Source organism: Drosophila mojavensis, unplaced genomic scaffold (assembly GCF_018153725.1).
Source record: "Drosophila mojavensis isolate 15081-1352.22 unplaced genomic scaffold, ASM1815372v1 contig_136, whole genome shotgun sequence".
NCBI classification, from domain to species: Eukaryota; Metazoa; Arthropoda; class Insecta; order Diptera; family Drosophilidae; genus Drosophila; species Drosophila mojavensis.
In genome coordinates, this window is record NW_025318667.1 from 17978650 (window position 1) to 17996449 (window position 17800).

The following is a 17800-nucleotide window of genomic DNA, read 5'->3' on the forward strand; positions in this document are numbered from 1 at the left end:
ACTGCCAATTGCTGTTGAGCTTAGCACAGGTAGCCGCAGGCATTTGCTCGGCTACAATTTTTTGGCCAGGCGACTTCATATCAGCTGATAAATTGATAAGCAATTTAAGCAATTTAAACTGAGTTTGCTCAGGCGTCGCAATAAAAATGCTTATCAATTAACTCTACCCAATTGTTTATTTACTCTTTCGCGTGATTTATGGTGCATATGCAAAACATTGACTGTTTCTAGGCAAGAGCGCTATTAGCCATCCATTCGCATATACTTTTAGGCTGGCCCATATCAAGAGTATTATGCATATGTATATGAGCTCACTTTTAGGCGCCTTCAAGCTAGTCCTGAATACATATTCTCGAGTATATATTCATATATATGTATATGTGCTTTGTACTATGCCGATTCGACAACCTTCAATGCGAATAAAACCAAACTAAATTTTTCAATATAAAAATAAAACAATTTCTTTTAAGTTTGAATTACCAAAAAAAATTTTATTTCTTTTATAATAGAGTATCCGAAAATGTATTGAATAGCAATTTGTATTTTATTTTATTTTATTATTTTTTTTTTAATGATGGAACTTATATATATATATATATATATATATATATATATATATATATATATATATATATATATATACATATATAAATATATATACGTGTATACATTTATTTATATATATATATATACATATTTATTAAAAATGTAGCTAGGTTTTGGGCATAAAATGGATTTTTTCTTCTTTTAATTAACATAGTTAAGCTTATTCATTTTCCATTGAGTTTAATTATTTTGTCTTTATTTTGCAGTTAATTTATTTTTGTATGCTTATTGTTGCTGTTGATGACATTTGTAATGTGCAAAAAGACAGAGATAGCTAGATAGATGGAGTGAGACGGAAGTGCCAGCTTATGGTCTGTGTGTGTGTGTGTGTATGTTTGTATTTGTATGTATTGGTACTGAGATGCTTAATGCAGAGTAAACTGTGTGTTCAGATGTCTCTCTCTCACTTTTTCTCTCTCTCTCTCTCTCTCTGTCTCTCTCTGTGTGTTTGTGTGTGTGAGTACGAGCTATTTGATATTTGACCGAAGCCACTTTCTGCTTAGCAAATCCATTCAAATACATAACATACATACATCGATACATCAGTATCTGTCTATCTGTGTGTATGTGTGTGTGTGTGTGTATGTATGTTGGCTCATTCATTGCTTGCCCATTGCCATTCTGATGTTATTGCTTGATCATTTTCATCTGTTACAATTTAGTTTTTGTTGTCGAAATTGTTAAAAAAAATTCCATTTTTTCTCCAAATATGATTTTCATATATTATGCCATAATTTAAATTTAAATTTTAATCTTTGCTTCTTTTTTTTTAATGCTACTTCAATTTCTCTTTTCGTTTAATCTTAAGTAAAATTGAATCAAATTCCTCAGTGCTTGCAGTGCATACCGTACTTAGTTTTTGTTTTTGTTTTTGCTTTTTGCTTTTTGTCTGTTTATGTTTCACTTAGGAGCTACCAAAAAATTTTAACTTTTTGTTGTATTATCTTTATATATGTACGTAATATAATGTGTATATATATAATTATTTGCTCAATAGTGTATATATATTTCTGTGTGTGTGTGTGTGTGTTTAGTATATTACATTGCGTAAAGCATTCACATATACATATGTATATATATATGTAGCTAATAGCGCTTAGTTGAAGAATTTTCTAGTTTCAGTTACTATTTACAATTTACAGTTTAAGCAGTTTAGAACTCTTCGATAGAAATACTTTCAGACTTGCGTAAGTTTTTATCTTGTATCAACGTTTAGTTTAGATATATATATATATAAAGTTGTATACTTAAAGGAAAAGTAGTTGTCTTTGGTTTCGATGCTTTCCAATTGTGTTTAGCTGCAAAATCAAAAACCGAAACAAAAGCTACGAAAAGAACTGAAAAGAAATTCTGTACACACATAAATTCATGCTCTAAGAATTGAATTGTTTTTGAAAATAAAATATATTTATTCTCTCAGTATACGTGTGTGTGTGTGTGTGTGTGTGTGAGTGAGTGTGTTTGTGTGAGTGTGTCTGGTATTTCTTAAAGCATAAATAAATAAATTACAATTAGAATTAGGTATTCACTAGAAGCATTAACTCGTTTATCTATAAAGATATATATATATATATATATATATTTGTATGTATGTAGGTTGCACACACATATAGTTCTTTACATACATATACATATATATTCTTTGATCTTTACAATCCAATAAATTGTGTAGTTCTTTTAGTTGTTGCTGTTACTTCCTTTACAATTTCTGTTGCCTTAGTTTCTAGGTTTTCATAAGACTTGCGTTTCATGTTGTTTTCCATTTTGTTCAACAATTCCCTTATATGCATAGAAAAAAATATATATTCTTGTAAATATGCTATGTGTTAATGTATGTATGTATGTGTGTTTGTATGGGTCTACCATCTATATGTATGTACGTCTGTACGTATGTATGTATATATATGTATATATGTGTGTGCATGTATATATACATATATGTATGTATGATCGTCTCTACACACACATATACATTCCTCGCAATTCTAGCTTATGTGTAGAACATTCATCAGGTTATATGCGTCTGTCTGTCAATGAGTGTATGTGTGTGTATGTGTGTGGGTGTGTCTGTCTCTGTATCTGTGTAGGTGTTGTCAAGGCATTGTTGTCATAATATAATACGGTATGGTGTCATATGTGTCTGACTTGTTTCGTTATTTATACAAAATACACGAAAATATATTCCTTAGTTTGTCTTGGACCCGGTTGTTCTCCGAACAGGTGTTTGTTAAACCCACTTACAGTGCGTTGCTCAACACTGTGTGCAACGCATGGCAACACTGTTTCTCATTGCACGTGTTCTTCTCATATATCCTCAAACTACAATTTCAATTTCAATTTCAATTTCGATTTCAATTCTTCTCATCAGAATGTGAAGCGATAGCGGAAAGAATTTCCAATTACAATTACAATTACGATTTCTGTTCGCAGGTGAAAGTGGAACAAAGAAAATAGAAAACTGATTGGAATTCTTATTTTATTTGAGTTTTTTTTTTTTTTTTTTAGTATTACCGTTAAGTGTAAGTTCTGTGTTCAATTAGCAAACGTATTGTGTTCTCTAATAAATTCACTAGATTGTCATTTGCTAAATATTATTCTGTTTTCTGCTCTCCCAGCTCCCTCCCCTAATCCGTTGCGCTGAGTGCGCTTCGATCGGCACAATTCGTGGCAGCCTCGGGGCACATGACAGCGGGGCATTTGCTGCACGATCCAAGGAGAGCTGCCACAAATCATCCTACATGGCGATGGCACCCAGCACAGCCTAGACAGATATATATCAGTATATATCCATACATGTTCATATGTCTACCTATATGCATGAAATCCAAAACATAATACCAAGCCGAAAGCTCTGAGTGCCGCCCGCTGCCTAAAAGCGAGCTCGAGCCAAGAGCTACATAGGACCGGGCGGCAGCCAAAGCTTTCGCATCAATCTTCATCTAAGTTATATATATATATAAGTGTATATATATTATTTTTTACGTGTGTGTGTGTGTGTACTTAAATTAGGCTTAAATCGAACTATGATTAGGGTTTACAGTAATTAAGGATTTAGTTGCTTAGTTAATTACCTTGCCTTATATTAAATATTGAGATTTGATTTTGTTCTTTTTGTTTTTGTTTTTGTTTTCAACAATATCTTAAATCAATTGGGTTGCAAATTTTCGAAACATAATTGACTTTAGCGCGTTTTACATTCAAAGCACTAGCAAAAGGTGATCTAATGAAAAAATCTCCAATAAATTAATATAATATATATAAATATATGTACATAGATACATATATATAGATATATTTAATATACAATCAGATAAGTTCATCTTGGATTTTGCTTTCCTATTTGCGATTCTATAAGTTTTTATCGGAATATTTCTTATGCAAATGTGTTTCATTATTTTTGCTTTCATAAAGTAATTATGTATACATATCTATATATAAGTTCATATATATATATATATGTATATATATACATATCTGTGTGTATAATCTTACAGTTCTAGAGCTGTGTATAACTATTTCGCTATTCCTGTTGTTCATTGTTCTTGTTGTTGTTGTTGTTGTTGTTGTTGCTGTAGTTTCTGTTGTGGTAGTTAGTCGTGTTATAAAGTCGCTTAGAGTTTCCAATAGTCTTTAAATATATATAGCTATATATGTATATATAGGTGTTTTTATATAGGTATTAGATTTTGTTGTTGTTTTGTTCGTAGGATAGTTGGGGCTTCTATACAGCCTGAGGGTCTGGGCGGGTGAGGACGGGCGCTTAAGTCTCTGTGAAAGTCTTTGATTGAATCTGAAACACATCGATATATGCATACATGTACATATATATCTACATATACACATACATATATTATGATTATTATATACACATGTATATATACATATGCACACAGCATATATGCATATACGTGTTTGTATGCGAAGAAGAATGTGAAGAAATATGCCGTTTAGCCAGAGAACGCGGAACTCTTTCTGGGTTGTGCATTGCTTAAATTGAGTGTGCGCATGGGACTCTATATACGTTTGTGTCTATGCATGTGTGAGTGTGAGTGTGAGTTATATATTGGATAAGACTATATGTGTAGTGTACAATAATGCATCCTGATTGCATCTATGTAACTGACAAAATAGCATCTGCTGCTGCTTCTCTGCTTTGGCTTGTATTGCAATTTACAACAGTTTACAAATAGTTTTTTTTTTTCGCATTTTTTGTTTTCTTCTTATATACTTTCTACTACACTTAACTAGAATTAAGTTTCAAAAAAAAAAATATATATATATATATATGTATATAGACAGTTATATATATACGGTTAGGTATGTGCTTCTATATAATTTATACGCGAATATCTGTATACTTTGCTGTTTTATTTCTGCTGGTTTTGTTGTATTGTTTCGTATTCGTATGTGAAACAAATGCTTTGGCTAATATCAATCATACGCCACTTGGGCCCGTCGCCTTTGCTCGATTCCCACAAATTTGCATTTGAATTGTTTGTTGTTTGTGTTTGGGTTTTCGTCGTCTTCTTTTTTTTTTTTTTTTGTTTTTTGTTTTTGTTTTTGCTTTTTGTGGGTATTAGTACAATTAAATTTAGATATCACAATATAATCATCTTTTAATTTTGTTTGCCAAAGAAGTGAAAACAATAATAAAAATATTATAAAAAAAAAGTTATGTGTGTGTGTGTGTGTGTTGGTGTGTATTGGTGTGCATGGGGAGAACAATTGCCCTTACTTATTATTGAGTTTCTTGCATAAAATAAATTGTCACTTAAGTGCTAAAGCAACGCCTTCTTGGGTTGAGAATTGTATTTTTTTTTCCTTTTCTTGATTTGCTTAAATTTAAAAATAATTTTATATTGAATTTTTTTAATTTTTTTGCTTTTGCTTAGAATGCAGCTATGCATTTTTCCCATTAGTTGAATATAGACACAAAAAGAAAAAAAAAAAAAAATATATATATATATATATATATATATATATATATATATATATATATATATATATATATCATGGTCAAACTAAAGCAAGAATTGAACAAACAAAACTTGTGAACTGAAAATTAAATTCGTGCGCCCGGAAGTAGGCAACACTTTCTTTATCTTTTTCATCATATTCTTCCTCTGGTTTCTTTTCGCATTTTAGCTGAATTTCCAATAGTTTTTGTTGTTAATTTTCTAATGAATTTTCTTAAGTCTAAATTCTGGTTTGCAGCTCCAAATGCATGAAACGCTCTTGACCTTCGGCCAGCAGCGAATTGTTTCAGTTTTGTCGCATTTGGAATTGAGTTGGAATGTTGATATTCGCATTGAGTGTTTGTTGTTGGTTGTTGGTTGTTGTTGTTGTTGTTGTTGTTGAGTTTTACATCAGTTGAACATTTTGCCAAGTTCGCAGACGCGTTTCCATTTGGTGGGCAGCAAAAGAGTAAAGTGTTTGCGCATTAGAAATATAAACGTGGACACGATTCGCAGCTGGGATTTCGAATGCTGGATGCACACACACAGACGAATGGTTATATGTTAGATGGATGTTCTATTCGAGCACTACATGGACTGCGCTGGATTGGATGGATGGTGAGTTATCGCTTATTGGGTATTGGCCCGGCCGCTGGCCAGCTCAGCTTGCAGCTTACTTTCCAAATAGGTGGCGATCTCGTTGGCGTTCTTGTTGAACGCCACCATCATGGCTGTGTTGCCCTCGGCGTCGAGCGCTTGCAAATTGGCGCCAGCTGCCACCAGCATGACGCAGATGTCGCGGCGATTCTGTTCGGCGGCAATGTGCAAAGCTGTCTGACCGCTAAGAGACAGAACGAGAGTTTAGTTTACTATTATTAGGAGACAAGAGACAGAGGCAGAGGCAGAGGGACGAAAGAGATAGAGAGCTGCAATTTACCGTTCCTTATCCGCCATGTTGATGACACGTCGTGTGGCCGATGAGATGATGTATTTGACAATGTCCTTATGATTGTATTTGCACGCAAAGTGCAGCGCCGTCTGTCCGTTCTTGTTCACTGATTGTAATGAGTATCCTTGTTCATGTAGTGCACGTAACTGCAAGAGACGCACATCGAAACGAGCACATTAGACCGTGAGACAGACTGAGCGCGAGTCAGTAAGAGAAAGAGAGACAGAGAGAACGAGCGACAATAACGGGGGAAATAACGAGGAATAGCCTCGGGCAGGAGCTACAAAGCGCGCGCGTCGCACACAGAACTAAAGCAGACGAAACAAAGAGACAAAAATCGGTACGAGAACAGAAAAATTGAAGCTACCATATTCAGATCGCCGCGCTGGGCCGCTAGTAGTACGGCATCGGAAGTTTGCTCCAGTATAGGGCTGTTATTTGTACGTTTGTTATATATATATATATATGTGTATGTGTACGTGTGTGTATGTGTGCGTGTAACGTCAAATGTGCACAAGTAGAGGTTGTGTGTGTGTGTGTGTGTGTGTGCATAGAAAGTAGAGAAATAAAAAAGAAAAATTCAAGCATCAGTTTTGATTCATTTGACATTAGATCAAGTCGAGGATGAGATCTCTGCAAGAAATGATCAGTGTATGAGCGAGATAGAGATAGAGCAGATAAATACATATATGCATATATTATATATAGATAGATAGAAAGAGAGAGCAAGAGTGCAACAGATAAAATACAGAGTACCTGAATCCACAACCAAAAACATCTTCGTTAAAACTGAATAAACGATCTTTGTTGCTGCATGCAGAAGCAAAAAGAAAAAGTTCATTTTAATGAGAAAAGTAAGCAGGAGTTGCAGATAGAATGAAACAGAGAATGACAGACAGAGAGAGAGAGAGAGAGAGAGAGAGAGATATAGTAGTGTGTTGAGTATGAGTGATGGAAGCGCCAATTGTTAGAGCAGCACAGCCAATTGTAGGTAAAGCTTACAGCTAGCTAGCTCATCGAGAGAGAATGAGAGAGAGAGAGAGAGGAATAGTGACTGCTTGGCTAGGCAGTGCCATAGCAAGCAGCTTTATGTCGCTGCAATTTTGTTGACAATTTTGTGGGGCGCATGAAGAATGAGATTTGAGATTGCGATTGCTGAGACTTAAATTCTCTATGGCCGTTTACCTCTTCCACTTCATCACTTTAATGGGCTTGGAACCGATTTGCAAGTCCTCATCTTTTTGTATGTGTGTGTGTGGGTGTACGTGTATATGTACACAGATATTTATTTATATACATGTGTGTGTGTGTGCGTTGATATATTAAATTCAAAAAGAAATTGATAAATTGTTAGTACACCATTTACCATCGATTATTTACATAAGGAATGCAGCAAGCAGAACACAAATATCTAAATTAAGTTTAATCGGTTAATCGGTTAATTGGTTAATTGCTTAATCGGTTAAACCATTGATAAATGCCGTGGCAAACCTACCCCATCGCTATTGAAAACAGTAGGTGGTCTGGTATTGTGTTTTTTGGTTGTTGTTGTTTTTTGATATTGGATTTTTGGAGTATTTTTTGGTGGTGAGGGTTTTTTTTTTTTTTTTTTTTTTTTTTTGTGGTGGACGAGAACGGAATACGGTTTAGCCCTTGTCGCTGTTACGTGTAACTGTTAACGTAAGCGGCGATTATATACCAAATATATTGAAAATACTCATATAGAAATGCTTTACTTACATGTGGGCGTGGCAAGGACTAAGCTGTATTCGCTCCCGCCTCGACGTGAGCACTGGGTGAGGGTCTTTTGGTATGTGTATATGTGTGTGGGTAGGTGTGAGTGTGTGTGTGTGTGTGTGTGTGTGTGTGTGTGTCTTAGTTAGTGTTAGTTACTTAGTTTAGATAGTAAGCATGCAAACATAAAAAGGCAAAACACAAAAATTCGAACCGAAAAGAACAAAAACAAACTTGAGAGAGAGAGATAGAGAGAGATGGATAGATAGAGAAGGGACTTGATTGGACTAGGGGCAGGGGGAGTTGCTGCTGTTGGCCACTTAAAGCTCGATGCGCTTCTTGCGATAATAGAGGTGACAAAACATGCGCCTATCTATATAGGGCAGCTGCTCAGCCGCCTGCTGCTGGTAGAGGTTCAGCCGCTGTTGCAGCGCCACCTCTGGGGGCGTCGGTGGCGGCGGCGTTTGGGCCGCCGCACGTTGCCAACAGCGTGATAACAGAAGCCTACCCGTGTTGCCGTTGTTGTGGCCCTGGGCCTGGTCCAGCTGCCGTCGCTCGTTCTGCGCCTGCCGCTGCGAGAAGGCCGCAAAGGAGCGCTCCTGGTCGGGCGTCTGTGGCATGGTGGCCGCCTCGTGATCCAGTATGTACAGCTCGTCGATGGCAATGTCGCAAATGTAGTGCAAGTGCTCCTGGGCGCGATCGATGCGAAAATAGTGCTCGGCGGTGCACGCTGCAAAGTGGAGCGAGCGAATGTTTCTTAGCAATGGAAGGCATGGCAAGGGAGGCATGCAGAGCTGCGGCCACTTACAGTCAATGAAGCACCAGTCCTGCGAGACCTTCGGATAGGATATGGACTCCTCGAACTTGGCGTTCAGCATGTTGCGCACATGCTCCAGATCGCACTGCGACTCGATCTCGATTTGGCCCAGCTTGTTGGCCAGCTTGCGCAGCATTTCCTTGTCGTAATGGTATTGCTCGTACTGCTGCATGGTTACCCTCAGTATGGCCAGTTGCATCTTCTCCAGCGGATTGACTCTGTGGGCGGGAGACACGGTTAGAGCAATTGAAAGCAAGGACAGGCAACTAAGAGAGAGCTCAAGGGACTAGACTGTGGACTATCATGGTGGAATGGGAGGTAAAAGGAGGGATCAATCTAATGGAAACTCGCTTCATATTCATATAGCGAAGATTGAGGCTCATTCAGGGCATCTCTCTCTCTCTCTCTACTTACTGGACATCTCCGCGTCCGTGCTTGCGCTTGGCTAGCATCAGCGCCTGGTTGAGCAGCTCGATCTCGATGATGGAGGGCTTGACGCGACAGGCCTCGCCGTCGACCTGCATGGGAATGGTGCGTTTGGTGATGATCTTGGCCTTGCGGCACTGGCAGATGCAGGTGCCGTGCATGCCCGCCTGCAGCATGGGCAGCTGGTAGGTGGTCAGGCCGACGACCTCCATGAGGCCGTCATCGATGGTGGGCTTCGTCTGGCCAAAGGAGTCGTTCCAGGGATGTGTGCCGCCGCCATAGCTGTGGATGGCAATCAGTCAGCAAATGATGGAGCTAGACAGACAGTGGCTCGCCCTACCTGGGTATGTTGAGAAAGAGGACGGCATGGCAGCCGGCATCGCGGAGCTTGCCAGTAAAGTCCTGGCCATCGCACTCCAGCGTCACCCACTGTGAGAGATTGCGGTATTGGCGCAAGATCAGATCCTTGCCGCCCATCTGGCCGTAGTACATCTTGTTGCGCAAGCGCGAATTGAACCGCTCCGGATGGGCCTCGCGCGCCTCATGGAACTCCAGCGCAATGTGCGCATCCACACCGAAGCTGAAGTAGTTGTTGATCACATTCAGCGGCACATTCGGCTTGCTGCGATCCACGTGATCGTCGGTGACGTCATCGTTGGGCGTCACCTTCACACGCCAGCGGTCCATTAGGACGCACTGCGACATGCCGATCTCTCGCAGTATCTTGCCAATGGGCTCATCCGTGTAGCCCTGCGGGAACAATTCACAGTCAGAGATCGAAAGGGATTCATCAGGATTTTCACTTACGCCACCCCAACCGAGAGATCGGGCGAGATCATTGCCGGTGCCCAAGGGCAGCACGCCCACCGCCGGCGCCGGCTGCAGCGGCGGATGGATTTGATCCAGCACGGATAGCACCCATCCAACAGTTCCATCGCCGCCGCAGGCCAATACCCGCAGATTCGGAGCCTTGCGGTACATGTCCAGACTGCAGAGAGATAACGATTATACATTAAGAATAAATAATGAACTAGTTCCACAATATGTGAACTATTGTGAGCTAGTTGCGAACTAGTTCTAAAATTTCGGCTTCTCAATTATTATTGAATAAATAATTTGAGTTTGAACTAGTTTCGTTTGATTTTTATGAACATAGTTCATGAACTAGTTCAAATTGTTAAAAGCCGAATCAGTTAATTTAAACTGTAAATAAGATATTGAGCTTATGAACTAGTTCATATAGCTAGTTTCGTTTCTGGCACGTGTGCGAACTAGCTCATTTATTATTTATGTATAAGATTTGGTAATTGGATTTGTATGTACATGTAGTTCTTTAGCGCAGTGCATGCGGTGCCATGCAGGATTTCCACTTACCCCATTTTGGGACCGCCTTGTGTCAGATCGAACACCTGGCGTGGATTGAGCAAATGCTGGAACTTGCCCAAGAGCTTGACGCCCTGATTGCCACCGGATTTGGGATTGATAAAGACAATGACCGGTATTACATCCGGCGATGGAATGGGCTTCACAATGAAGGCGCGCGGCTCCTTCTTCTCCTCCTTGCCCTTCTGCCGCTTCTGGGTCTGCTTCTTACCCTTACCGCCAGCACCGCCTCCGCCAGCACCGCCACCAGCGCCGGCCGCCGCGCTGCTCTTGTTGCTCACGCGTATCGAAGACTTGAAGTTGCCCTTGGTGGGCAGCTTCACAATCCACGATGGTGGCACAATGATGGGCGCGTAGTTGCCTGCAAGCATACAAAAAATTCGTTAGATTAAGGAGGTGGCTAGAGCACGAGAGAGAGAGAGAGAGAGAGAGAGAGAGAGATTGCGGGGACGAGATGGTTGTTAAGCTGATAAATGGTCGATTGCTTTAAGATGCGTGTCAACATTGGCAGCTGACCAACTCATTGCCCGTACGGCTAATTGAGAGCTCGTCTAGAATGAGTAAGGAATGACAAGGAGCAGCAAGTTCCATTTGCCACCTTCAAAGCAATCAACAACAACAGCAAGCCAAGGCAAGGCAAGGCAAGGCAAGTTAATAGCATAGAAAATATGCCAGAAGTCAGTCACGAGTCACTGGCAAACAATAGAAATTGAGATGAAGCCACATGCCACCACGAAGCAGGCAGAGGGACGACATACCAAGGCCCTTGCCCCAAGTCAAGGCGCAATTATGAATACCACAACAGCAAGCGGGCAGGTGCCGAGTGAGAGAGTGAGAGGGAGGAGGCGAGGCTAGCCGACTTGCAAGACAGGCCATGGCGGCAGCAAGACAAAGCCAGCCGCCGAGCTGATCAAGTTGAGATACGCAATGCAGGCAGCCTGGTGGCCAGGGTGTAGGGTGGAGGGGGGGGATATATATATGTATTTGTGGTGATGTTATTGCTTTAGGCTTTACGGATGCCCGCCTGTAATTGTATTTTGCGCTTTATTTCGTTGTCTTGTGGCAACGCCATTGTCTCATGGCTCGTGCGAGCCTGCGTGTGTGTGTGTATGTGTGTGTCGTCTGTGTATAATGCGATGCTGAAGAGAGTGTGTTAACAAGACGCTCATTGAGACACTTTATAAAAAGCATTCAGAGCCTCCGCTCCGCACGCATTTCCCATGCACACAGGCAGCACAATTGTGCGAGGGGTCATCATGGTAGCCACCCAGCTGGCCAGCCATCCAACCACCGCACCCTCTCATCATCATCAATTCAACCACAATCGAGTTTGCCGAGCTGTCCATGGTCAATTGTTTTGCCGCTCCGGGGTTTCCTTTTGTTGAAGCGCCAGCCACAGCCACAGCCAGAGCCACAGCCACAGCCAGAGCCAGAGCCAGAGCAGCCGGCAGAAGTATTTTCATCTGACAGTCACAAGTTTTGGCATCTCCAATATTAACTGCTCAAGAGCACCTCTTAGAGGCCGGCCAACACCAAGTGCAGCGCCCACTGTAAAACTTTCCTTGCCTGCTGAAGGCCCATTCGCATCTGGCCGAGACACACGCAGCTCGGCCTCAGCACTTGGGCCTGGATATTGCAATGGGCTTAAAGAGATGCAAGGCTGAGTCGAGTTCGAGCTCGACTCTCGAATCTCATCAGCAGCTGCTTTATGGCGTCATAAAATATATTTCAATTACAATTTCGGGTTATGAAATGTGAAAAGCCATTTAGTTGTAGCCCAAAGCGAAACAGTAAGCTTTTCAATTATATAGGTACAATTCTTGTGAAAAACTAAAAGCTAAACTTAATTTGATTGCAGAATGAATGAATCATAGATATAGTGCGGATTATACAAATCTATTCAGTTCTCAGTGGCGCATTCATAGGAATGTTATATGCTTTCAGTTAGAGGTGCTGTGACTCCATATCGAATCCATTGCGTACAGAGACAATGCAGAGGAACCGTTATGCAAATGGATTCCGAGCAACAAAGGAGAATCCCCATTCGAGTTGGCTTTGTTTCAGCTCTTTTTTGTGCAGCTTTCAGTGCGTTTTTTTTTTTTTTCAATTAAACAAATTGAAAATAGAAAAACAAAAGTCAAGCAAAACAATAAAAATCATCTATTTGTTTAGAATTATTTTACAGCGGGCAATCAATAGACGAGATGATTTAGACTGCTCAAAGGCCCAATCAGTTGTAGTGCAGTTAGGAAAACTTTCAATCAGTGTGAGTGTGTGTGTGCTTTGCATTTCAATTATAAAGGGACTGCCGATTCCCTAATTACTTTCTCCCGTCACCCGTGACGTCACCGAGGCACCGAGTCAAAAAGGTTTGTACGGCAAACGATTCATAGGACACGTATTGCGCTCATCTATTGACTTAGCCGGAGTCAAAGCTGAGAACTTGACAAATTGTCAATTCCGCGAAATAAATGCTAATGACCTAAGAACTTGACCCAAAAGCAAAAGCAAAATCAAAAACAACAAGAACAACAACAACAGACAAGCAGCTGTCAAAGAGGCCGAAGCGGAAACGAAATTAAGCAAAGCGGAAATACTCTTTAGATCCAAACAAACTGTCACGATGCATGAGATGCTGCGGAAGAAGCTGAGCGAAGAAAAACTTAGAGTTACTCGCTCTCTAAATGAACAAGTAAGAAAGCTCTAGTCGAGACTGCTCGACTACGAGATCCCCTGAACCCTTGGAGCAATAGATATTTCAATACTTTTTCGCGACTTTCAGCTTACACAAGAAACACGCACACACACACACGCACGCACGCACGCACGCACACACAGATAAACATACACACACACGCATATAGACACACATACACACACACACGCATACAGACACAAACGCATACACACACACACATACACACACACATACACATACAAGCAACCACGCATAAACACGCATGGGCTGCAGTGTGCGCTTACTATGAGAACTTAATTGTTTAATAACTTTTTTTATGGACGTACGATCTTCATGAAACTTTTAGATAATGATTATAACATGAATATGCATGTACTTGCCAAAGCACAAGTCTCTAGTATTTGAAATACGCTTTTTACAAAAGTGAGGGTGAGGGGGTGAATTTAGAGGTGGGGGGTAAATTTTAACAAAAACCGAAATTGTATAAATTGCATATAAGCATACATTAAAAATTTGGAGACTCTAGCAATAAAGGTGTAGAAGATATAATTTTATAACTGGGTTTCGATAAGGTTTTTTATCGATAAAAAAAGATCGGGATGAGTTATCGATTTTTAATGATAAACTTGATATGCGCGCTGTAATTACGGACATTTTAAAAAAATTTGAAGTCTCTAGCTCTTATATCTTCTGAAATCGACGCGTTCATACATACGGACAGACGGACAGACGGACAGACGGACAGACAGACGGACAGGGCCAAATCAACTCAGCTCGTCACCCTGATCAAGAATATATATACTTTGTGGGGTCTGCCACGCCTCCTTCTCCCTGTTACATACATTTCAACAAAACCATTATACCCTGATTTCCCATTGAAAATGGGTTCAGGGTATAAAAAGGTGAATTTCATTTGAAGCGATACAAATGGAAAATAATAGAAATGAAAGAGTTTAAAAATGAATTAATTAGCTTATTTAATTAAAGAGCTAATTGTATGATAATGTATGAATGGATGATAGAATGGACGATGGAGAAAGAGAATTTCGGAATTATTTAAATTTAGCTGAATGATATATAAGGATGACAGAAAAAGTAAATAATGGAGATTAATTAATTAATTAATTAATTTAAAAGTTGAACTAAGTATATGATAATTATATGATGTGGATAAAGATAAAAAAATTCAAGCAAATAATCAAAAAAGAAGGCGTTTAAATATCAATTCATGTTATACATAGATAAAAGATGTCACATAAGAAAAAGAAATGTGGGAGAATTATAGGATATAGTTAGATATGATAAAATATATATAGGAATGAAAATAAATGAAAATGATGGATTTGAAGATGATGGCTAGAATAAAAAAAAGTCAATTAATCAATTATTTAGTTGATTATTTGATAATTATTTGATATAGATAAATGCTATATGACGATGAAAATGGATGAGTAAAAATAAAATCAAAATTTGAAAATATATAATATAGATATAGATGAAGGGTATACATATATGTTATACATATTCTAGTTGATAGACCAAAAGGAGCCTTTTCATCAAAGAACATGGGGAGTTCGAGATTTTGCCTACTTTATAGCTGATATAAAGTTTTTCTTGAATATAATTTAAGCAGGTATTAATATACCATGCCCCATAGGTTAGTGTATAATGCATTAAAATAAAATACAAAATAAAACAGAACAAGAAAATAAAAATAAAAATGAAAATAAAAAACTACGCGTTGCTGTTGTTAATTAAGACAATGAGACACTGAGCGAGTGGACTGGCAATGGGAAATAAGCAATGGGCAATGGGCGATGGGCTAAAAGGGTCGAGAGGTGGATTCGCAATCTACCTTGTGGCTAAATGGACTTGGGTCGGCGAGTGGCGAATGGAGAAGGGCGAAGGGCGAAGGGCGACTGGCGGCACTGCGAGGTGCTATTTTAATGCACAAATTTTAATTAAGTTAACGGGCCGGAATTTATTTGCATTCACGTCACGTAATTAATCAGACAGGACAATGGAGAGTGGCGAACAATGGCGGCCGCAGCGGCTGCCTGGGCATCGATAAGGACAATGGGCAAAGCTAAACTTACCGAGGCGGCACTCCTCGCCAATCTTGGCCTGATTGAAGCACGACTCCTTGTTATGGTATATCTCGTGGCACCACGCACAGGACAAAGCCACAATCTCTTTCGATCCGAATAGCTTGCTCTGCACCGCCTGCAATAATGACAATAATAATAATGATGATGATGATGATGATGATGATGATGATGACACTGGTAATGCCAATGACTATTAGTTCGGCACTCATCGGCACTCACCTTGCCGCACTGCTTGCACTTGCCCTTCTCCAGCTTGCGGTGCACCCAGTGATGGTGGGTGGTCGTCTGCTCCCGGTACTGCCTGATTCCCACATCTCGGTATGTTGGCTTACACGCTAGTTGAGTCTTTTCATTCACCATTGGAATGCAGTTCTGATGGGCAATCAGCTGACAAGCCGAGCACTTCATGCGTTGTCCGCTCTTCTGCAAGTGCACGATTGGATTAGTTAGACAGGGAGAGGGAGATATATATATATAGAGAGAGAGAGAGAGAGAGAGATGGAGTCAGGTGTGTACATTAGCAACGCATAAACGCAGTTTGTCTTCAGTCAATTGGCCAATTGGTTAGCTAAGCTGACAGCCAGACAACTGGACGTCCATTGGCCCATTGAGCAGCGGCTCCGCCACTTGTCTCCAAATAAACTTGTGCAATTAATCTCAACTCAAATTGTACGTCAGTCAATCTGTCACACGCAGCACGCACACACAGCTCGCTCGCTGCTCTCGAGCGATGTGTGGGGCAAGTGCCGCGGCAAGTGAAAGGTGAGTTACTTTCCAGCGACAACAGAAAAAAAAGAAAAAATCAACTCACTTCGGGCTCTATTCCCAGAGAAGTTGAGCATATTTTAAGCGAAATATGTAGTTGACATTTCACGTGGTACTTGACCTGTTTGATATAGATTTAATGCTCTGTCTGTGTCGTTGAAAGCTCTAGAAGACTTTGACATATTGCCCGATTGAGTTGAGTGAGTTTGGCGTGCTTTAAAAGCGTCTGAAAGCTCAAATTAATATTCTATGTCAGCTAAAGCTCAAGTGATTATGTAGTAATTGATATTTCTCTCCACTTTTCGTATGTTTTGGATTAGCTATAAGAAGATTTCCTTTCAGTACTAGAGCTCACTTAAGCTGAAAGCTCAAATATCCATAATATTATATTAATCATTTTTCTTTCTTTTTCTCTCCCTCTTGCTCCTGTTCTTTAATTGATTCATGTTCTTGGCCAATGTGTATAGGTTTTCCCTTGCCCTAACCTTAATCACATGCATTTGCTTTCGAGATCTAATCAAATTTATTGAAACCATATTGTGAAGGTTCTTTCCACACATGCTGATAATTCAGTTTCTTGCCTTTATTTAATCAACTGCTGCTGAACTTTATCTTTATATTTACCTAATGACAAACTACTTGTAACTTTTGACAGCAGAAAAAAAAAAAAAAAAAAAAAAAAACAGAAAACAAAGGAAAAGAAAGAAAAACAAAGGGAAAACCTTTTATTCAGCCCCAATCGTGCGTGTTTGCAAACGCAACAACATCTAACAAAGTTATATATGTACTTTACAGATATATGTACATACACTATGTTATATGCGTCTGCATATGTATATGCTGCATATTTGTGTATGTGGAACAAGCACGCAAATAATAAATTACACGATTACATGAAGTTTCATTCTGCTTGTTGCTTTTCGCTTTTTGTGCTCCCCGCCGTAATTGAATTAGCTGTAAGCCCCGAAAAAACTCAGTCCAATATCGTCAGTACAAATCCCATATGACTAACTGTGCGTGTGTGTGTGTTGTGTGTTGTGTGTGTGTTGCGTGTGTGTTGTACTTACAATGCACTCCTCGTTGAGGCAGCAGAGATCGCCCGAGGCTGAGGTGGGCTTCCAGTAATGCTCGCCCTGCACCGCATTCTCCGTCCAGTCGGGCACAATGCGAATCGGTCTACGGGCATTGCTCGACGAGGCCGTGCGTCTGTATTGAAAATGGTTAAGATTGGAGTGGAAAAAGTTAGCAATCTCTATGCATATTTAGTTATTCAATGATATGCTTAGCCTAATATATAAAACATTTTTCTCCGTCTTGAAACCACGTCAATTGCACTTTCTAAATAATATTTTTTAAAAA

At 39.7% G+C, this 17800-nt stretch overlaps 1 protein-coding gene across 1 annotated transcript in view; it reads right to left on the reverse strand.

Moving 5' to 3' along the window:
- Positions 1-5662: 5662 nt before the first annotated feature.
- Positions 5663-17800, reverse strand: part of LOC6584142 (eye-specific diacylglycerol kinase-like) — a 32099-nt gene continuing 19961 nt past the window's right edge. Inside the window, 13 exon segments of the mRNA XM_032732160.2 lie at positions 5663-6402; positions 6499-6656; positions 6878-6941; positions 7696-7747; positions 8753-8974; positions 9053-9279; positions 9476-9769; positions 9828-10237; positions 10295-10475; positions 10862-11231; positions 15665-15791; positions 15896-16099; positions 17509-17647. Of these exon segments, the coding sequence (XP_032588051.1) occupies positions 6192-6402; positions 6499-6656; positions 6878-6941; positions 7696-7747; positions 8753-8974; positions 9053-9279; positions 9476-9769; positions 9828-10237; positions 10295-10475; positions 10862-11231; positions 15665-15791; positions 15896-16099; positions 17509-17647 (2659 nt within the window). The 3' untranslated portion in view covers positions 5663-6191.